This window comes from Sinohyriopsis cumingii, chromosome 2 (genome assembly GCF_028554795.1).
Source record: "Sinohyriopsis cumingii isolate HCF-2022 chromosome 2, ASM2855479v2, whole genome shotgun sequence".
Classification (NCBI taxonomy): Eukaryota; Metazoa; Mollusca; class Bivalvia; order Unionida; family Unionidae; genus Sinohyriopsis; species Sinohyriopsis cumingii.
In genome coordinates this window covers 128818367-128842780 of record NC_142962.1, presented here as the reverse complement: position 1 = coordinate 128842780, position 24414 = coordinate 128818367, and the positions used below count along the sequence as shown (strand labels likewise).

General features: G+C 37.2%; 1 protein-coding gene across 3 annotated transcripts in view; it reads right to left on the bottom strand.

Annotated features, from left to right (window-relative positions):
• LOC149805809 (ankyrin repeat domain-containing protein 17-like) overlaps positions 1 to 24414 on the bottom strand; it is a 141076-nt gene that overhangs the window by 26991 nt on the left and 89671 nt on the right. For all 3 annotated transcript variants that reach the window (XM_089950509.1, XM_089950510.1, XM_089950511.1), the window contains exons 28-30: positions 20952 to 21116; positions 17370 to 17516; positions 12436 to 14297 (exon numbers count right to left, since the gene is read on the bottom strand). In XM_089950509.1, coding sequence (XP_089806635.1) covers positions 12436 to 14297; positions 17370 to 17516; positions 20952 to 21116 — 2174 coding nt within the window. The remainder of the gene's footprint in view (positions 1 to 12435; positions 14298 to 17369; positions 17517 to 20951; positions 21117 to 24414) is intronic.

Here is a 24414-nt window from a genome sequence, read left to right as displayed (position 1 = left end):
AAAATATCCAAATCATCATTTACATACAAGTTTAATAGCTGGATTTTATTTTCTTATGTAGAGGCAGATAACAGAGATAACTCTGCAGCGACTGTGTAAAAGTCTATGATGCAATTCCCTCCCCGAGATTGCACAACACTCCTTGAGATTGTGCAACACAATGTCATTACCGTTACAGGTATTATCCAGTGCGGCAGAACTGTATAGTTATTTTATTTTTACAGCCAATACAGTTCATGGCGTAACCGTCTTATTGTATACACACTCGCCGCAGTCTATTTCCACATTAACACTTCCGCGTTTGATAAAATCAAAAACTGTGAGTATAGGTAAGTGTTATTTTCACGGTAATGTTTAGAATTAAAATCCAGTTCAGAATTTAAATTCAGCTGCAAACTGTTAACTATCTGTCAACAGCTACCTATATGATAATTTTTAAATCCTATATCATTTGATTAGACTAGGATGCAGTGGTAGTTCGGTTGACTCTCGTCCCTGACTCTGTCACTGCCAGTGGTTCGAGTCTCGTAATGGGCATACTGTCGACAGTACCAATTAATATGGTTTTATAATTGGGGGCGGCAGCCGAAGACGTTCATGTACATATCTCTACAAAGTCAAATCATGGGGGGGAGGGGTTGTTTCACCCCTGGGATTTGATTTTGGGGGGGTATGTACATGAATGCAATACACAGACAGCCTTCTGAATACTCTAACATTTCGTTTCACTTTCGCTTAGAGAATTCACTGGAGGTATGTTTGTGGCGCGCCCCCAAAATAAACAGTAGTCGTGGATGCAAAAAGCTCTAAGTCACATGGGCCCACAAAAACAAAACATTCAGAAAGAATGCGGCCCTTGACAACATCAAGGAAGAAACGATCACGAGGATGCCGAGAAGCCATAAGAAAGGTCTCTGTAAGACAAAGTCTCAACCAAGATAAAATCTCAAGACAAAGTCTTAAAGTCTTAAAGGACCTCGTGGAGATACATAGGCCAGTGCGCAAGGGTCCATGACTGATAACCGCTCATCATGGCTACTGTTTATTTTTGGTTTAAAATATTTTTCTTTTAAATATATTGGTATATATAATAATATGAATTACGAAAATATCAATGATGTAATTTCTGCTATTAAAAAATTAGAAGAAAACGGAATTAATATATCTGATGAATTAAATCCTGAAAAAATCATGTCTGATTTTGAAACACTGCCAGAGGCTAAATAAGAAGGGCAGTATATTCTGAAGGCTCAGTATAAATTTATAAAGAAAACTGAGACGAAGTTATATAAATCACTGGCTACAATAGAAGAACAGCGACTGGATGAATTTGTCTCTCTGTGCCATGCAATCGAAAAAATTTGATCAGCATTATCTCAAGAATACGAAGCCAGGAAGGTAATTCATACTCGTGTAAGACAGTTGAAAAAAATTATGTCAGATCGTGAAGCGATCGAAAACGAAAGTTAGACCCCCTCGATTTTATCAAGGATGAAAGATGATTTCATTACTTGGAAATGAAGTCAAGTACGTGGAAATGAAATCGAAAGTAAAAAAAAAATATTTTTTTACCTGTATCAATCTGACGAGTTATTTTCACTTATATCAATCTGACCTGCATCAATCTGATGAGTTAGATAATATTTCCCTTAGTCGATCAGATTTAATGCAAGAATGTGCGTAATTTAGAACCTGATCTTTATCACACCTGATCATAGAAATATGTTCTTGCTGTAGTTTATCCAGCTGCGATTGTGTCAATAAAAAACCCTCGTTACCGTATACATCAATAACCAGATCAACTGGGCCGGCTAGAAACTGTGTAAATATTTGTTTGATGTAGTTTTCAAGTACTTGCTTGTCGTGTATGAAAACCTTCACATGCTGGTACATTATATAATACTTGCTTGATTAATTAGAAATCAGGGTCTGTCAGTAAAAAATATATTTCTTGCAGATTTCAATAAATATTTTTTTCTTTGCTTTTTACTGAAAAACATTGAATTCGCATGATTTTGACTAGCAAACACCCTATGAGATTTAGCAAATTGGATGATTTTCATGATTTTGACTAGCTAAATACCCTTCAGAATTAGCAAATCAGTTGATGTGCATGATTTTGACTAGTAAATACCCCTTCAGAATTAGCAAATCAATGTGCAGTAAAAAATAAATTTCTTATAATATTTGTATGCACTAGCAGATTTCAATAAAATATATTTTTTTGTTGCTTTTTACTGAAAAACGTTTAATTGGCATGATTTTGACTAGCTAAGTACCCTTCAGAATTAGCAAACCAGTCGATGTGAATGACTTTGACAAGCTAAGTACCCTTCAGAATTAGCAAATCAGTCGATGTGCATGATTTTGACGACCTTATTACTTTCCAAATCGTGCAAAATGTAACATCCGCCCGAGAAAAGCTAATCATAGATCCTTGAAAAAATCATAGATTTTTAGGATGAGGTCCTTAGCATAAAAGTCTTAAGACAAAATCCTTAGGATTTCACAAGTAAATTAATAATAACTATTTCATTCCTCAAATCCAGAAGGTGGCCAGATTGGTCTGTTAGTTTGAAATTTATTCTTGATAACAGTGTACTATAACACTGCAAATAAAGTGGATTGATCGGCTCTTCCACAATCAGATATCCAGGTGGTTCTTTTGGTGTGAATGAATAAAGAACAAATCCTTGCTGGGTTTGATTTGATACTGTCGTGTCCGTGCTGTAGCTGCCATCAATTACATCACACACAAGACTGACCGCGACCACAGGGGTTATATTTACGATTTCCGGGGATACATGTCGGCCTGTCCCTTCTGGGTCATTGTTGTGCCGGAGAATAGTTGCTGGTGGTAATGTTTTTATCCACGCAGCAAGTATGTCAAGGAAGAATTCATCGATGATATCACTGACTGATTTTTTTTAATTCCTCTGCGTTATACCTGGGAAATTTAACATTCGGCAGCGTAGCTTCTGTTAACGAATATGTAGTTAAAAATCGTTGTTTAGAGATAGTCTTGTCAGTAATTATTGCCCCAAGTAATCGCCTGTGATTATATTCCATGTTGGATACAAGCTGATTTAATACTTCGACGCGTTTAATGATTTCGCTGCGTGAACTTGTTACATCAAAAAGATGTTCTTGAAAACTTTGCCATAGTTGTTGCAGTTGTGTTTTGTGTTCTTGATTAATGATTTTAAAATATTCAATGTTTTGACAAAGTACTCGTAATACTTCCTTCTCCTGTGGAATATTTCTCAGAAGTAAAGTTCCATCTCATATTATCCTTCTCGTAAAATGTAAAAGAATCATCCAATTTTGCTCTTTTTAGTTCATCTATATTATCTTTGTACGATGGTACCAAATCGTGATATGAAGTCTTATCCGTGACATAGACTTTTTCGGTTCTGGTGGTATTGGTGGTGCTTCAGGTGGTATTTCAGGCCATCCTAACACTGTTCTGATCGAACTCTGATATATATCCACGGCGTAGTCTGGAGAGTTTATTTCAATTGCAGACGACAGTGTTGCCTCATGAACAGTTATCGTTATCTTGGATTCTTTTCCTGTGATATTTTTTATTCGACGTAATTCCTCATTTATTTCTTCGATTTGATAAGACCTGGTTGGTATCCCAATGACATTCCAGTCGGGTGTACCATCTTGTTTATTTTTATTTGCAAACACAAACGAATTATTCGCTGGTAATCCACCAAATGATTTTGATCTAATATTGGGCCAACTGTAGTATACTCGTAATTATGCTAGTGCGATTTCTTTCATGGGAATTGCAGTTGGAAAATTAATGCTAAATTCTGGTTTGGTCGAGCTTACTGTTATCATCGAAGTTCTTTTGGGGCTTGTATTTTTGGCTATCTGTTTAAGTAATTCTGTCACTATTTATCTTTGTTGTTTTTAAATGGTGGGTGCAGTCTTCGTATATCTTAACCATTAGCGTGAATTCAGAATCTCATTGTTTCGTCGTTGAGGCCTGATATCAACAACGACAATTTTGCGCATGCTGCTGTTGCTGTGTTTAGTTGTATTATATAATCGTGCAATTTTGTGCTCGTGCATGAGGATATTTTTTTGCGATTATATTAACCCTTTACCTCATACAACCGTCTTTGGACTTCTCTAGAAAAGTCGCATTGAAGTGCCTTTTGACGCTTCTACAAAAGTCCCATGGAAGCGCCTTTTGACGTCGGCTGTAAACATCAGCCATTTTAAGCCGGTTTTCGTAGCGCAACCTTCGGGGAAAACCCCTTATTAGATACTACATTCATTTCTGCGAATGACAATTACGTTAGATCACGTGGTCCCTGTTTATGTACTGGTCGATATCTGCTATTTAAAGTAACTGGGTCGTAATCTCCACTCTCCAAAATGGCGGTCGCAGATTTCATTCAGTACTTACAAAGTTTTCATGATTAGAATCACAACTATGAAAGATTCAATAACCTAGGTAAAGACTCTGATATAGTCCGAGTTTCCTCTGACCCTTGCCACCCCATTTTTTTATATTTGGACATTTATGTTGGGGTGTAGGGTCAGAGCGCATTCCCTATCAAAATGTTGGAATTCGCAGACACCATTTGGTGTCGGCATGGGGTAGCCGCTTTCTAGCCGACCCAGCACACTTTAACGACCTTCATCAGGATATACCTGCATGAAATCGATAGGAATATGATTTATTTTCTCAAAAATGGTGAGCATAGCATTCGTCATGTCTTTAATCCCCTGATACACGAGACGAAAGCAAGTCGTTGCTAAAATTTGACCTGGATCTGGCCATTTGTATTCCTAGTCACATGACTACACAACTCTCGCAGCCGATAGCTGAATGACAGCAGAGGTCATCAGTCACGTGATATCAACAACAGATCTTTTCTAGTGTTGCTGTAGGAAAACAAATTGAACATATTAAAAAAAAAGTAATGTAATTTTTATAGAAAAATTAAAAAACATAAACTTCTCAAAATATTTATTGTAAAAACGACGACGAAAATCTGTAAATGTTGCATAAATTTTGAAGAAAACCAGATTCACTATGAAGAGCACGTGTCAATGTGATAGTCACGTGACACTGACAAAAACATCGCTGACATGTGTTGGGTACTTCTTGAAAACGGTTTTCTCCACCCAGCTGCGATACCGACAGGTTTCTGTTCGTTGCTCTCAGAATAAATATGTTGAGAATTAAGTGTGCATTATATTTATTTACAAATATTAAGTGACTTCTATATAATATGTCCAAATTCTATGTACAACAACTTGGGAAATTTGTTTATTTCGATATCACGTGACTATATGACCTCTGATGTCATTGACATGTAGGTTCCGAGATTTGTATAGTCATGTGACTCGGAATGCAAATGACCAGATCCAGGTCAAATTTCAGCAACGACGTACTTTCGACTAGTCTGTCAGCGGATTAAAGACATGACGACTGCTATGCTCACGATTTTTGAGAAAATAAATCATATTCCTATCGATTTCATGCAGGTATATCTCGATGAAAGGTCGTTCAAGTGTGCTGGGTCGGCTAGAAAGCGGCTACCCCATGCCGACACCAAATGGTGTCGGCAAATTCCAACTTTTCAATAGGGAATGCGCTCTGACCCTACACCCCAACATAAATGTCCAAATATCAAAAAATGGGGTGGCAAGGGTCAGAGGAAACTCGGACTAGCTCTGATATTGATATAGGCTGCAATTAGTTCTTATAAATTATCAAATTTTGATGACTTCGTGATGTAAACACAGACAAAAAACTTGTAAATTTCAAGTATGAGAAATGGCAGCTACGGTTGGTCACACAGCCTCACTGACATGACGGTGAACAAGTTCTCTCCAGATTTTAAAGCACATAACAAATTCTTCCGTGATAAATAATTACACAGCTATAACAATCAGACTTTACTCTTAAACTGTTCCACATACAACAGATGTGTACCAAAAATGTAAAATGGTTAAAACTGCTGTTAAACGTAACATACACTACATTGCTTAATATTTCACAGGCAAGCTATGCGTATGTGGTCGACTCGGTAACGTGTTCTATTTATAGCGAGCTGCACTTTGTCACTATGCTCTATGAGATAAAGGGTTAAAAACACCAGCGATGGCAGTTGATGATGAAACGCATATTGTTACTGCGATTGCATTTGTTACTGGCGTTAGCACTGATAATATTACTCCAGTGGATGCAACTAACGCGGATACCGAGTATACTATAGCATCCAGGACGATTACACATCGTTTATATTTCTTTACTTTTGTTGTGTACATGTCGATGAGGTTTTTTAACTCTGATTGCCATTCGCATACTTGATTGTATCTATATTGCTGGACATTTAATGTCGCTGTCCTTAACTCTGTTAAGGATGCCATTTATTATCTTACGCAGTAACCAATTGAGGTGTTTCAGCTACGAATTCCAAACACCACCAGTAAGATGTTGCGTTTAATGTTGTAGCAGCTGCTTCCAGTATAAATTCCTCTTTGGTTCCTTTGTTTAATATGATAGTAACAACCCCAGAAAACTTGTCAGTGGAATGCTGCCAGGGATATGTTGTGAAAATCTCAAATTTTGCAGCACTGAACACAGACAGCCTGTACACTCCAGTGACTGTTGCGGTGTATTTGATAGTATTATTTTGTTTTGACCATGTTGCAAATCCAGATGATACCGTGTATACTATGTTGGTGATATGCCCGGGAGTAACTCCAGGTGGGATTTTAATCAAACTGGTTTTATTAACAATCTCAGGAATCCCACTTATGATATCTTGCTGTGTTTGTTTGATCGTGTCAATGTTGGTTTTAATATCAGAAAGTTTCATGTCGACGGTGAGTGGATCACCAAAGAATTCACTCACGGTTTCATTAGTTTTTTTAAAGTTTCTACGAAGTCTTGAAAACGCGTTTACGTGAACATCATACTCGTTCCGCAACGTGGATATTTTATAGTCAACGACACCGTAGTTAACATCAACATATTTTTTCATTGCAGCATCTTCGTCGGATGTTGGATCTCTTAAAACAACTATTTTGTTCCCGTTCATGCTGAGTTCACCTGTCACTGTGTCACCAGTATTTTTTAGGCGATTAGCAACGCTTTTTGCAATTTCATTCCCGATAGTTGTAAACGATACACTTGAATCCCTGATTTTTCCGTTGTCAGTAAACACGGGGATGTTATCTGCGGTAGCTCCAAGAACCCTGCGAACTATGTCATTCCATTTGATATTGCTGGTTTTTAGTTTTCCATACTGGTCCTGAAAAATAACAACCTCATCTGGGTCTATCTCGGATAACATTAAAAGATTGTCAATTTCATCTTTGGTCGCATACTTTGATAAATCTACATCACCGTGTTTTCTTGTCTTTGTTTCGATGAGAGATCTTCCGTAAATATCAACCATTATTGTTTAGGGATTGTTTAAAATGTTAAATTGTTTCGTGGTATACTCGTGCACAACTTTGTGAGGTGGTTTGGTTGATTTTGATAACGCGTCAAGCACATTAATTACTTCACAGCCACATATTTCTGGATCAGTTAATGTTTGTGTTGGTAGCGTTGAATACCAAACTGGAATGGGAGTGGAAGTGCTTCATGCGTATTTTAGAAATTCAACTGGCGGTGCTAACCCATATGAATCGAAATAGATAATTCCACGTGGATCGATCGCGTAAGCAACCCAGTGAGTTCCTGGACCATCGCTGTTATCGAGATTAATAATTCCAGTTTCTGGATTATTCGGTTGTCTCGGTAACTGATCTCGCATGAAGACGCCTCTGAAATGTTTTAAGTTGTTTAGCAGCATCGAGTAAATCAAAATTTGCCATCGGTATGAGATGCGCTGCGTCTAAAACCGTTTTGGGTACCATGACAGCAGAGTTCCTGGAAGTCTTAGACCCGCTCCATACTGTTCCGCTGGCAATTTTAGATGACCCAGCTGAGGCATATTGGACTTTTTTGGACGCCTTGTTGGTTTTTGTGTCCGTGATGATCTTTTTTTTATGTTCTCCTTGTATAAAATTCCCTGCCCAGTTGCCTTCTTTAATGCCATTCCAGCAGCTGTACCAACAGCTCCTAACACGGCTGCTTTTGCAGCAGCTGGGGCAGCAGCGGCTATTATTGCTGGTAACGCGGCGAGGAAATGGAAATATACCACCGGTTTTAACCATATCCTTGATGGCTTTTGGAGCAAAATCAAGTTGAGTTCCAGTTTTTGATTGCTTCACTTTATTGAAACATTTTAGTTGGGTTTTAGTCAGCAATAACTTGTTTGGACCGCCGCCAGCGATTTGATCTTGTTTTAGTGTTATCGTCACCCCACATACGCTTGCGGTTTTTTTTTTGTAATTTCTTTGCCTGACCAGAAGTCAGAGTGACATTAACGTGACTGTATGACATTGTTATAATTAACGCAATTGATCAAATTGTCTACATGTTTTCCACTGGTGCATCAATAACTCTCATTCGGCCACAAACACCTTCAAGTATCATTGTTTTGTCACCGAGTATAACAGCAATTGCTCTGTAATTATCAGCTGAATTTACGATAGCTCTGAAGTGTATATCAACAACAGATTGCTTAACTAAATCAAGATGCTCCAGCGAAAAGTAATAAATCAGGTACAGCGTTGTAAAATCTAGTTGTGATATTTGTAAACCAGTGTCTATGTTTTGATCGCATCCCATGAATGTCATCAGGCGATGATATGCACGTGCTACTTGATTATTATCAAAATTCAACGTTATATCTTCGGATGGTTCTTGATGCCCGTTTATTCTTAAAGATACTTCGCTGACACCAAGTTTGTCAAATACCATTGGATTTGCTTCTTGATTGTTTGATCGGTTAGCCAATTGAAAAGCAACAAAAACATGTCTCGGTGCAGAAACACCTTGCTGTGATGATATATGCCATGTGAATAAACCGTTGACATGATTTTGATTACTGTCGGTAGTTACCGTTAACCACGACAATATTGATTTACCGCCTTGATCCATAAAAGAAAGTAGACGCTATTCCTCAGTGACTGATGGTGACATTACCGGCATCCATAACGCGAGTTAGATAATACTAATTTACCAACAGCAGAGCCAGCTTCTCGCCAGACAGCATCATTATCTAATTTTTTCGATCAAGAACAACTATGTGTTTGGCTCCAAAAATGACCTTTCTGACATTTCTGCAAAATCCAAAGATGTGGGATAATGGAATTGCACATGAAAATTCTTTATGAACAGGTGTCAGCACTGACTGTCGTGTTCTAAATTCTAAGTTGTAATTTGGATTTTTATTAATAATCATGTCTTCTATGCCAGCAACATCAACAGCAGGAGTAGCATGGTTTCTTGGTTGTCTTACAGTATACTCTGCTCCATTGGGGTGGTTAGAATTATCCTTAGCAAACATCATAGTTGGACCAGCTGATTTAGTATAATCATTTGAATATCGTGCTAGGCCTATAATCATTGTAGCAACGTCAACATTATCCTGGATTGTCTCAATTTCTTTTCCATCAATCATATAGGCGGCACTTTTAAATAACGCCATGATCCCATTATTAACAAATCCAACTCTGACATCCTCTCCATATGGTACATTAAGAGGGGTGTTTGTTACAAGTTTACCTGTGACTTCAATAAATGCTTCAGCGGGTGAGAAATACCTACTTGTATCCTGAACTCATAATTCAATTCGTCCATGTTGATTTGGCGATATTGCTTCATAAGAATAATACTGATAATCACGCAAGGATTCGTCCTCGAGTACTGGTGCATCCATGTCAAATGCTGGGTCAGATACACGTTTAAACATTTTATTATAATTTGTTATTTTCTAAAACGAAGACCGCTTCCTGATATAAAATTTGTATTTATTTGTTCAGCCCCTTGATTTATCAGCGCTGCTAGTTTTTGATTTGCACTTGATTTATTACTTTGCTGACATCTGCAGGCATCACTTCGGTGCTTGGTAATTTGACCGGTTGTGGCTGGACCGCCTTCGGCCTGCATATTAATCGTGCTAGTCTGTCCTTGATTGCCAAAAATGCTTTACGGCAATGTTACCAATAGCGCCAGTAGCTTTATCACGAACAACGTCAATAGCTTTCATTGATAATTGTTTTGCAACTGGTATTGCTTTAGGAGATATCCTTCTGAATAAACCCTGAACAAGATCACTGAGTCCATCTCCGTAAGTTGCTCTACAGGTTGGTAATCGCAAGTTTACCACGTAGACCGGTACGGACCCATGATGAGAATTGTGTACGATCATTTTATTTAATTATTTATCTAACAACTAGTCACTGGTAGTCATCAACAAGCTCATTAATAAACTCTCGGTAAATATCGATATCCATGATACCGCCTTGAAATAATCACCGACAGATATCAACTGCTTCATTAATTATTTCTGGTGAGTTATTCCCAGTTCGCTTTCCTCCTATGAGAACTTCTAGCCGTTGCGCATCATTGAAGATACTGTTAGGACTGGGAATAAAACCACTTCCCAAACCACTGCCAGTAGCTCCGAAGATACCAAGATCTTCTAAAATATCTTTTGAAGGACCAGGTTCATCTTCTGTTTGTGTTTCCTGTCCCCGCGTTTGTTGTCGTTCTATTTGCTGCAGAGGTAGTGGCTGTTGAGGTGATCTGAGTTGTCTATCAAGTCTTTGCATTTTATCTATAAAACTCACAAATCTTGGATCAGTATCTCTAGCTTGTTTTTTGTTGTAGTATACACGATATATCCACTTGATGAAATTGGTATTGTTTACGGTAGCATATCTTGGTTTTAAAATTTCGTTTTTTTGATCCAGACCAAGTAGTGCTGCGGCAGGTAAATCTTTTTATTTCTTTGAGTTGCTTAATAGCACCTTCGTTAAATTTTGCAATCAGTTCAACATTTTCTTTCACCGGTTTGGGTTCAGGCATGAGTTTTTTTTATGCCAGCGACTTCAGTATGAATTTTGCTGATGCCTTTAAGTATTTCTTCACCGACGGGTGGAAGCTGAGCTGCAGCTACGCCAGCCGGAAGGTCTCATATAATCTTTTTTGTTTGTTTAGTTCTCCTCGCAATTTTTTCAGCTTGCTCATCGATCTGTTTTGATAGTGGAAAAATACCCTTTCTTCTCTCTTCCTCCTTAATATCATCCTTAGGATCTCCCAATAAAGCTCTTTCAGTGACCACCGCAGCCCTTTCAGTGGCTGTTTAACGGGTTTAAATAATTGTTCTGTGCCTGTAGCATATTCAACTTGTGCTTGTTGCCGTGCTTGTAATTTTTGTCTTACAGAATCTCTCACAGGAAGAAATTTTTTTATTGCTTCTAGTCTATCTCGAGCTATCTAGTGGTATATGCTTCTCCAATATTTGCCATTATCAATAACATAAATTTTTAATTCATAGCAGCAGGGAGGGCGACGCTCTCAACTTGTCACCAAATTGCGCATTTTTCTTCGATGCAACAAAGAAAAAAAAACTATCAGCGATAACAGGTAAGCCAATTTGTTATCGACGGAGTTGTCTTACGCTGGATAATCGCATTTTTTTTACTTTTTTTTGTGATCTCCCAGAAAGCCGTATTTTGGCGAAAATACGGGTGAACCATTTAGAGGTTGTTTACCCTCTCTACTACTTAGAGAGCTCGGCAGTAGGCTACTACCTCCTGCCCCATAAAGTCGTCGCTAGGGGTTAATGTGTTAATGATGCAGGTTTTATTCATTATGTAATTGTACTAGATTTATGTTAATTATTTTCCATATAATAAAAGAAATCAGTCAAGTAGATAATTTTTCTATCCTGTTACGCGAGTGATAAAGAAATGTCCGTAATGATCTGACAAGCAATATTTTGAAAGTAAAACTGACAGTTATCTTCCAACTGTTATTGTATTGAAGACAGTACACCAGATCATTAATCCATAACTGATCTGATGTGAAAATGAAACATTTAAAATCTGCTGTTTTTGTCCTATAGGAATGTCTGAATAGCATAGTTTATGCCAAATGCTATCTATTTGTAACATTTACTCTACTGCTTGCGAGAGAATTCCCCACCCCCCAAACTGCTCCTTCAGATGCCTTAAATACTATCAATACCTGCACAGTTTAATCCAGGAGTCAGCCTCATTTTGGATTTTAACTTATTTTGCATTCATTTTTTTTAAAAGATAGAGATTACAAGTTGACTATAATTGTGGCAGATCTGCTGAATCAAGCTTTAAAATAACCATAATCTCTTACTTTCTGTGAACCAATGACAGTAATAAATGGCAGAAATCAAGTTTTTAGTGGCAGTGGCATTTCAAGAAACTGACAGTGCCATATGAGAAGCAGTTTAGCACTCCCCTCTCAAAGTGGGGAGTGATTTTATCAAAGTTCTGAAAAGAAAAGGTTATGATTAGACTCACCTTTTGCCAGAACGCCTATTGATGGAGCACTGCTGGGTCTTCCCTGAGCAGCCAAAGGGGAGTAGGGTCTGGTCATATGCGGTTGTACAAAACCTTGGGCTGGTCCTGGATTTGGGCCTCCTAAACCCATCCCTCCATTCTGCAGGGCAATCTGGTGCATCAAGTTGGCCACATTTTGGTACAGTTCCTGATGACTAATGGCACTTCTCATTCCATCCTGACTTCCCAAAGAACCAGGACCCGGGCTGGGGCCTGGTCCTTGATTCAGATTGGGGCCAAAGTTGTTTGGTGGACCAATGTTGCTGAAAGCTGAAATAAGCTGCTGAGTGAAAGCTTGTTGGTACAAAGCCTGAAGGTTTGCAGGTGGCATTGCTGGAAAGTTCTCCATTGTTGGTATATTAACCGGCCCTCCCTGACCTGGGCCAAAGCTGGCACCCTGAGGTCCACCAGACATCATTGTGGTGCTACTACGGGATGTGAAATCCGGAGCATTTGGGTTTAGTGTGCTGGATATCTTTGGAAGTGTCATCGGCTGGTTGGGAGTAGTGTACTCATCCTTCAGACTAGAGACAGAACTCATGGATGAAGAAAGCTGGCTCTGATCTGCCGAGGACATCTGACCTCTACCTTCAGCTCCTGGTCCTCCTCGTGGTGAATGACTTGGAGGTGTAGAAGAATTAGAATGGGATGACTGAAACATCATTGGATGTTGAGCAGGTTGGTATACACCAGGCATTCGTAGCATTTCAAAATTATTCATCATCATTGGAGGAGGAGGAGGCATCTGGTAGCCTGCATTGAATGCTCCTGGCATACGTGGAGGAATATGGAATTCTTGGTCCTGAGAACCAGTCATTCTTGGACCAGGCAGCTTAAAACCCGGAGCCTTGGCTTGCAGAGCAGGGTCAATATGGTTGGTTGGAGGAGGAGTTGACGACACTGGTGTGGATCCTGAAAGACTGGAGACCACTCCTGCTGCAGCCACACTAGCAAAGTTCATTCGCTCATTCTCTTCTTTTTTCCCCAAGAAGTGCTCTGCTACATTACTCAGTAAGTTGTCAAAGGGAGAAAAATCACCTGGGAGAGATGCAGAAATAGATCCTCCAGGCTGAAGACCAGCTGTAGAGGCAATAGTAGATGTAACTGTGGTAGACTGGTTTGACACAATGGGTAACGGCTGTGGTTCATGTTTCAAGCAAACTGTGGAAGGCCTCTGCAATACACGCACTGTTCCTGGAATCAACTGCTTACCAGCCCTATTGGGTGTTGGCTGTCGTAGGTCAGACCTACCTGCAGCAACAGGGGATGATGATGGACTTGTTCTAGTTCCAGTAGACGTTTGACTGTACGTTACAGTGGCATTAGTTGATGTTTGTACTAGACCAGTGAAAGACTTTTTCTCATTTAAAAACAGTTGTCTAGATACAGACTTGTCATTACTACTACCTGGTGTTGCTGGTGAAGGAAAATTTGCTGAGGAATTTTGTTGCTTGGCTCGTCGTGGAGAGATGAGGCCAGAGGAGGAATTTCCCCATACTTGGTTCTGACTAGTGCGACCATTGGAACCTGGAGTTACCCCACTGAATGCCTGCTGTAATCTTGGACCCACGCTCTTGTTGTTAATTGTGGATTTCGACTGGTTTCCTGATTGCTGGGAGGTGGGACTATTCCCCAATGGATAAACTTCGGGTGGGGGTATAAAATACAAACTTTTGTCAGACTTAGAAGATGATGACGAGGATGAGGAGGAAGAGGAGGAACTGGATTTGTTTTTAGGTAACAGTTCCTGCAGGTCTTTATCTGGATCTTGCACAAGAGCTGATATCAATGCATGGGCTTGTCTGGTGGCATCAGCAGAGCCCCTGGAAATAAATTCAAATCATCATATAAACAAGTGTTTGACCTACTAATTGGACTAAAATGAATATATCTATTTTTTTTTAAACAATCAAAAACTTCAAGACAAATTCTTTGCATAATTAAGAATGTTGAAAATGCTTGGGCAATGCAGTGGGATGTGTAGTATCTCTCACTGTCTGCTAATGCTAGCAAGACCGATGACTCCTCAAAAAACTACAACTTGGAATGCATCTAAACGCTTTATTTCCAGGTCTTTGAATACTTCAGAAACTGTTTTACAGCCTAGAAATATCAAGCATGTGTCAAACTACCCCAACACTAAAATAGAACATTCTTAAAAATCACCCCACCTCAAAATAAGCCATCTAATATTACACCCCTTTGCACTCAAATATACCATATATACTTGCTTACAAGCTGATGCTGAAAATGTGATTCATGCAGAGTAGGGTCACCTTCTGATAAATCTAGGGGCAATGTTGGAAATACTAGATGAATGCAGTATGAATAGCATCGATTAAAATATTTTTACAATTTAATGCCACTATTCCCATACAGAAATGCATGTATCATATGCTGTTTATCCATTTCATGATGGCATTCATTACACAACAGTTACATTTATAGTCATTTATTTTTGATGCAATACAAGTCTCTATTTGATTTATATCTTCCATTCCATAAACCAAATCAAACTCCCATGTGATACTTCCAAAGTTTCCTGCCAATACATGTTGGTAAAGGCAGCACACACTTTGTTTTCAATCCTTCTGATTGAGCTGTAAATCTGGTCCTTGTTCAGTGCCAATTAACTGAAAGTAGTTATTTGAAATTCCCTTGATTTTGCCATATAAATGACACCTGTTCAGCTGCATCCTTTAATAAATTCACAGACCTAATATTTTAAAGTGTCACTTACAGACCCCATGCTTAGTCTCCACATAAGCACCCACTTACAAGAGCAAGACAAGGAATCCAAGTTGAATATTTATGACAACTAAAGATGATGGAGGATTTCATAACTTTATTTTTTCACTTTAAAGATGATGATGAATTCTTAGGCTTTGTACAGATGGCATCAGAATGTGATATTTATAGGATACTGTGAACTGCAAAAGTGTGAACTTGACATTCATCATTTATTTGTAAGACGTGTGAAACTTAAAACATTATAGGATATTGTGAATTGGATCTTTGTGGGCAACTATCTGTATACTGGTATGTGACATAATTTATAGATTTATCATATAAATGGATTTAAAACATCAAGCATTATGGATGTCTATGGATTTCACTACATGAAGATGGACACAATGTAAGTTGTCATGCCAATCAGGAATATAACTGTATTTTACACTGGTTTTATCTTATATTTCGTATGTATCAATCACTGCATCCAGTATGTCTGATCTATTTTTCCAAAGTGCAACTTTGACAGTGACAAGAAGTAACCTCTTCAGATTGATCTTACTTGCATAACACACACAGACTTATGTAAAAGAAGGGTGTGTGTCGACTTTAGTCAAGATGACTTAAAATCAAGTACATAAGGTTAACCAATTATAACAATAAGCCATTTAACACTTTAATTCCTTTCTTGTTCATATACACATACAGATGTATGAAACTGTTCAAAGCGGACAAAAATATTCCTAATGTTGAGTACAAATAAATCAAATTTAATTTTGCTATAATGTATAAATTATGACAATACACATATTCACAAATTCCTGAATTGATAAGAATTCCAAAGAATTAAAAGTTTTTGCCTGCACAATATACACTTTCGTAAAATCAATAGAGTGTGACAAAAAGACATCGTGATCTATTTGTTCCCATGGTAATACCTTTCAAAATGAATACAAACATAAAGTTTTATAATTGTACATACAACAATGTCAAGAGAAACTAAGCTAAATGCAAAAAATTTGATGCTTATGTCAATGCCACCATATGATCCATGTCTTATCTATGTTGTACTGGCAAAACAAAATCCTCCCCATGCTTAATTAGGTGCATACACCTTATTTCCCATCAGGCCCTCTACTATATAAAGAAAAACATTTTAAAAAAACAAAAACAAATTACAAGGTATTATCGGCTGTATTAAGGCAAAATAGCTTCATGAGATTCACTCTCCACCTCTCTCGAAAAAAAAGTACATGTATTTATATGGAAACTTATTTACATATACATGCTAAAATCACTGACTTGAAGAGGATTCAGCTTCATATATTAAATTATTGTTTCATCTCCCCAACAATTATGTTTTGAAATGACTTTAAGTCAAATCAATCAAGTATATATAACATCTGATGATCACTTCTGCTTAGATATAGCTTGAGCCTATTCTGCAAATATGCGGTACGAAGTTCATAACACTGTTGTACTTTGTCATAAAAATATTATGAATAAAAGCTGCAAAAGGTTAATACATTTAAGAATATGCTAATATGCAAGATGCAAAACAAGCAATATATACATTAAAAAATTATTTGAATTGTTCAATGAAATGTTTTGGTAATTTTAATTTTTTTTAAAAATTTGATCTTAGATTATGATTCAAAGAACTTTTATATAATACAAGTGTCACAAATTTTTGAATATCTTTGATATATTTAAAACCAAAAGTATTTTCAAGTTTTGTAATGTACATCATCCATTTCCATAATATTAGTACTTATTTTTACCCAAGGAATAGCTGTAAATGTCTGTTTGAAAAGAGCCTACCTCACAAGCTGGCTAACCTCTATGCAACCACAATAACTGTGCTAAATACAAGCTGTTGCTGATGTTCCAACTGTTCTATTAATAAATCAATCAAACTGCCCCAGTCATAACATCCTTTGTTTTAATTTCTGACATAGGAATATGCAATTGATGACAAATCCTTTGATGACCAACAAAAAATGACTAGTGCCTATCCTAACATTTTATAATGTCCAAAATTATAAAACATTTTGTAAGCCAGAAAAACATTAACCATTTACATGTAAATACTGGCAAAGATGAATGATCCCATCATGGCAACGTTTATTAACTCCACTTAGTACAATTCCCATGCCACAACTTACTTAATTGTTATGACTCTTTCTCCAGACCCTCTATTTTTCTCAACCTCTATGTGGGCTCCAGACACCTCACGTATTGCATTGATATTGCATCCTCCTCGTCCAATGACTCTGCTAATTGCAGAGGCTGGGACTTGCACTTTCTTTGACCTGTTAGAAAAAGAAATCCTCAAGTTATATAAACAAAAGTTCCACATATAATGGCATACTCCCCTATAACAATCTCCTAATGTATGTGCAATGAAAAAGCTAATGAACTAAATGTAACCCTTTCCAGGTTCTCCCCAATTTAATATGCAGCTGTAATACCACTGCATTGTCATTGCCGAGATATATATTCTGCTGTGCCTTTTCTTCGCACAGTGCATTACTATGGCACTTCATCTTCTCCAGCAAAACTGCCCTTAGGGATATTACTTTTATTGCTGTAAGTGATTTTATGAAGAGATTTCCAAATATGAGGGACATATCCATTTCTGATCTCAGACTTTAATAGAAACATTGGTGAAACTGAGATTTAGTCAAGGTTTTATTTCTTCAATATTCTGGGAAAGTTACATTCCAGTTATCTGATACATCAATTTAGTACCAATCATAACATCCAACCACCTTTAAAATATATTTATTAGGTAAATAGGAATAGAATACAGATGTTTAATAGTAACCATTTCCCTATTGTTGTTGCAACAACTCCTCATCATTGTGGGTTTTGTAAAATTAAGAACAATAACGAGAGTCATTCGAAGAGAGAATTATGCTCCAATGTCCAAAAGGAATTTCTGGAAATTCAAAATAAGACGATTCCTCTTTTAAATGCCTAATGTTGAAGTCATCTCTGCTATAAGATTTTCAAACTGGCAACTGTGAAGGCCTTATTGGATGTAAGATTGGCATCATTAGAAGACATTTTTGGGTGAAAATCCCATGAAAACATAACCAGCCATTCAGAAGAATTAATGACAACACAGTTTTCAATATGTTCTTTGTGGCAGGTACATTGGATGTCTGTGAGGCACCATTTTCATTTAGGAACAATCAGACATCACAAGATGTATGCTGGTGAAAGTCCAATTTTGATGTAATCTTCAATAATAAGATGTTTAAAAGTACCATGGTGGCCATAAAGAAGGTCAAATCTGAATTAATTTTCATCCAGGTACCAATGTGATACCATAAGATGTTTTCTAATGAAAACCCAGTGTTAAGATGAGTTTCTATTTAAGAGAAGGACCTACAAGAAGAATTTTAAGATGACTGCCATGGCAGCCATATTTGATGTCAGATAAACTATTTTCATTTTGACTAATTAAATAACAAATATTCTTCTGGTGAAATCCTCGTATTGATACCACTTTCCATTTAGAAGGAGTAGCAATAACAATATTTTCAATATGGCCACTGTGTCTGCCATAATGGATGTCCAAGCAGCACCATTTCATTCAGGTCCAGTTAGTATCTGAGATAAGTGTGTGTAAAGTTCTATGGCAATCCTCAAAGTATGACCAGTATGAACGGTGGAGTTAACACATTAACCCCTGGAGGTTTTTGTTGTTTTCATCTTAAATTCGAGTAGGAAACACATTTTGAAAGCTATTTCTGAATACATCCGAAAACACCAACTTCCAGGTGATCTTCCAATAACATACTACTGAGTCGCTTTTCATTGGCTATTTGGCTTGTGCATGAGCAGAAGGGTAAGAGTTCTTTTTTTTTTTTTTTTTTGCTTAACGGACCCATTATTTTCGTATCAAGACCACTCTTTATTCCAAATGCCCATCTTATTCTACTTTTTGCAAAGGTTCATCTGTCTGTTTGCAGTTCATACCAGTCTGCCTTAGATCTGAGACCAAAATGTCTAAAATCCAGACACAAAATCGGATTCCGACCACAGGCGAATTTTGGGAAGAAAAAAATAGGTCCAAAAAATGAGGTTTTTCCCTCTGTATTTTGTAGTGCAACTAGAAATTCCAGATTATTTGGTATTATTGTAGAGCTACATCTTTCTACCGTACTATAATACCACCCACTTTAGTGTATCACACATGACCTTGACGCTACAGAGCTCGGCAGTAGGCTACTATCTCCTGCCACTTAAACTCTTCACCAGGGGTTAATGTGTTAATAAAAATCTGTACCACTGGTTGTTGTTGTTTCTGTTCTGAATTTAATGCCATTTGTCAGCACAAGATATGATATACATGGCGGCCATTATAACTGGTGGAGGAAGAACCCTGGAAAACTACAGAGAAGAACCACCAACCCACGAGACACTAATGGCAAGCTTTCTCACGTACCCACATTAGCTGAGCCTGAGACTTGAACCCATGCAGACAGAGTTGAAATGGCAGCGACACAGAACAGTAAGCACTTTAGACCACTCGGGGCCCCTGTACCACTGGTTAAAAGTCCCAATGAAAAGTATATTTTTAAATTTAACATTAATTACTTAATTTTATCAACTCTTTAACAAGAATAGTGAACCAAGTTTTTTTTTTTATCTTCTTGATTTAACCAGTGTGTAACCAACAATTACACAACTCACCTCTACAGATGTTTTTCAACTTCCAGGAGTCGTTATCAGCATTAAAAAAGAAAAAAGGTCATCATCTCAACAAAAGAATGTTAGCCCCTTTTCTAACTAAAGTATTTTTTTAAACTTTCAGTGTTTCAGATGTGAATATGACTATCTATTCAGAAAGTGTGACAACAAACTTTTCAAGATGGTCACCATAAAGGCCGTTCTGGATATCAGATTGGAACCTTTTTTTTTTTTCTTCAGTCAAGCAAGACATCATTGGAAGAACTAGTGAAAATTCGCTTTTCGATATGACCATCCATTCAGGGGAAGAAGTAATAAGATCTTCAAGTTGACTGTTGTTGTAGCCATAAGCCATATTGTATGTCAGGTGCGCACAATTTCAATTTAGGACAAACCAGACATCATATGAAGTCTTTCAGTGAACATCTATGTTGATTTGCCCATCAACTCAGGAGAAGGAGTGACAAGATGTTCACTATGGCCACCATAACAGCCGTACTAGATGTCCAAAGGGTACCATTTACATTTTGAACCAAAATGTTTGTCAAGTTTCTTGGCAATCTTTCCAGTACTTTTGAAGAAACTTAGAAACAAACATGCAAATGGACACAAGAATCTCAAAGGCAAGAATACAACAAATGTTGGATGACAAATGACAAAAGGCCAGTACACACAGTCCTCAGGGCTATGACCATTAATGCCTGAAAATCTAATTATGTAATCTACTTGTGACCATTATAAAGTGAAAAGAATTTCAGGACACCGAGTCCAATAGTTTTTGTCCTATTTTACTACAAGGATTCAGAAAACAATTAGTGACTCACAATTTGACGGGACCAAAGCAATATGCCCATTTCTGCCATCAGTGGAGGAAAATTAGTGAAAATGGTCTCAGAACCTGAGGTAATCTACTCATGGCCATGATAAAGTGTGAAAAATTTTAGGACTTCAAATCAAATACTTGAAATATGCATCATAATGAACTAATGTATGGATGGACAGCAGGAAGCTATTGCAAAGGGACATAAAAATCAGCAATACTTGACCTTCTAATCACTTCCTTCCAGTCTTCCTCCTTCTTTTGACCACGTTTTGGACTATTGGTGACTAATGCGGAAGATTTCACTGACAGCATGTTGGGATTCATATCACTGATGATTATGGTCTTCTCTCCAGCTTGAGGTGAAGACTGTAAGGTGGAACCAGAATTCCTGTAATACAAAAGGCACCAATGCATGATGAAAAGAACCTCAATAGAGATCCAGTATCAACGTTTAATGGCACCTAAGCAAAATATATGATGCTATATGATGATAACTTAAAGTAAAATTCTACAAATGTAAAAAGAATTGCACAAAAGCTTCAGGAAGACAAATCGTTCCAGGTGTAAGTAATTATGAACTACAAAAAGCAAACATTATGAAATATAAAGTAGTTACAATGCTCATAAGCAAATGTACACTTGACTTTGGCCTTGTACAAATCTAATGAGAATAATTAGTAGACCAAATTCTGACAGGTTTTGTCCCCACTGAAATATACTGCCCTTCTGCAAAAAGGAACAGTTGCAACAATGATGTATAGTGTATTTATTCTTTACAATAAACTAGTCAAAATGTAAATGTGAATATGTTTGTGAAGCAGTAACGAATCGCAGATATCAAATACATGGTAAAAGATTTACACAACCCAAATATGTGACACAATATAAAGAAAATATAACAGCAACATAGTGGCAATAAACCTATAAAACATTACAACGTTAATACCATTGATGCAGGATCAGTTGACGACATAATATTGATCTATTCAGTTCTTAGTAATGAACAAGGCATTCCACTGCTGCCACTCTAGGTACAAGTACGATACTTTTTAAAAAAATTAACATAAAAACAGTCACTTAGAATAACCTCCAATAATTGCCTCAACTTAAAATAATGGAAGAGCGAGAGGTCACCAATATAATAAATGCACAATATGTTTTCCTGCTTGTATCTGTGATGAAACATGTTGGATTTCTTAAAATTGAAAATAGACAAATTTATTCTGGAGATATACACTTTGCAAAGAATATACAAATATATTGCACATATATATCTTTTACAGAAAACAGCATATTGTACATTAAAATATAAAGTATATAAATTATGCATTACTACAATTTCTTTCCCCCACCCCTCCAATCGCAGCAGTTAAACCAAATTACAAAATCTGTTGACAACTTTGGAAGGTCTTCCAGTGACAACCTCCTGCTGGTATGACTTTCTGCTCAGGATGAGTAGCGATAACAAGATTTTCAAGATAACATATTATTATATGCTCATTTTTTTCTCTGTTAACTTTACATTGTCAGAATCGATCAGTATTTTACGATATTGCACACCTTCATATTGCATTCACATGCATAAATGACTACTTTCTATTGTAAACAAACAATAGACACAGATGCCAGCACTTTTGATTTGTAAACAAATCATGTACACTCGCATAGTAGGCACTTTATATTTTGGCTGATTAAATTTGTTTCTGAATGAAGTAAAGCGGATGTTTAATGAGCTGCCACATATCTGCTGCTTTAGCAAATTCTGCATTAACTTTTTTGATACAATGTTTCGGATTGAGGCTAGCTACACAGTTGACGCAAGAAAGGGTCCTTAGAAATAACATACAAGTGACAAGGCATAAACTGTCTTCTTTAACTGGTAATAAGAATTGCAAAAAAATGTACTTACAGTTTTACATCCTGAATTTCCTCACAATGTACTGTCTTAGTTCTACAAATCTGAATTACACGAGTCATGTCATAGGTTCTCAATCTTGATTACTAATTTCAAAATTGTACTGTAATTTCAAATTTAAGTGCAATTACATCCTCCTTACTGCACTCAAAATGAAATAAGCATTAAATTCCATAGCGTCTTTTTGATAATTGCAACTGAAAGACTTCATATTTTTCCCACATTATGATTTCAAACATTCAATGACAGTAACAGAAACACATTTGCAGATGTCATCGTTGTTGTTGTGGGGTTTAACGCCATTTTTCAGCACACAATAGGCTATACATGGCAGCCAGTATTAATGGTGGAGGAAGAACCCAGGAAAACCCCAGAAAGAATCACCGACCCACGAAAAGCTACTGGCAAGCTTTTTTACATACCAACATTGGCCGAACCCAAGAATCAAACCCATGCAGACAGAGGGGAGACGGCAGTGATCCGTAACAGAGAGCGCTTTAGACTGCTCGGCCAGTCTGGCCCCTTTACAGATGTCAACACTTCTGCCTCGCTTCTTCAATCCGATTTCATGTGCATTTGTCACATATAAATCCAGTCCATAATCACAAAATTTCACAGAATCGAAAACAAATACCAAAATCTATTCATTCCAGATCAAATAGAAAAGTTGTTGCAATGCGCATTCATTCACAATATGACTCCAAATTTCAATTTTAACTAGACAAACCATTTTCTTTCAAAAGTTACGTCGAGCGTTCGACTAAGTTCAAATTTATCTGGGCAGTGTTATATACGCAGTAATAATGTTGTGTAATGATGAATCTGTGCTTGTGTAATTAGTTTGGAATACAGCATACATTCAGTTACTTTGTTTCTTGTAGTGTATTTTGTTAACATAATTAAGCATTAGGTAGAATAAGAAAATAAGCATATAATAAAATGGTTACTGCATTTGTATAGAAAAAAATGAACTCGTTTTGTCGGATGGATATACTGCACTCCAAAGGTCATGCAGTATTTACATCCGAAAAACTCGTTCACATTTTCCCATACAAATGCAGTAACCTATAATTGTGGCCTTGATGGATGTCAAAATTGCACCATTTTCATTCAAGACCCACAAGACATCATAAGAAGGCTTTCAGTGAAACCCAATGTTGATCTGACTATCCATTCAAAAGGAGTTGTGATAAGAATTTTGTGCTGGTGGAAATACTGGCTGTCTGAGGGAACTTGACATCATAAGAAGTCTTTCAGTGAAAACACCATGTTGATATGACCTTCCATTCAGGAGGAATAACAATAACAATACAAATGGGCACTGATGGCCATACTGGATGTCCAAGTGGAATATTCTCAGTCAGGATCAACTAGACATCATTAGAATTCTAAAGGAAGATGACTGTTTGGATGTGAAGAAAGCCAGTCAAAACCCTATGTGAATATGACTTTCTTTTTCGGAGTAAAATAATTTCAAGATGGCTTCCATGGTGACTATAATGGATTTCAGATTGCCAGCAAATTTCATTTAGGACCATCCAGACATATCAAATCTTTCAGGGAAACCCCCATATTGATATGGCCATCAATTCTTCTGGAGTAGTGACAACAAGATATTCAAAATGGCTACATAAGATGTTCATGGTTGATATACAACTGGCCATCCCATATGCTCTTCTAGTCTATGACCAGTAGAGCTAATAAAACCCTCATATTGTGGACAGACTGAACAATTCCCAGATGCTTGTATAGACAAATAAAGAACTAAACA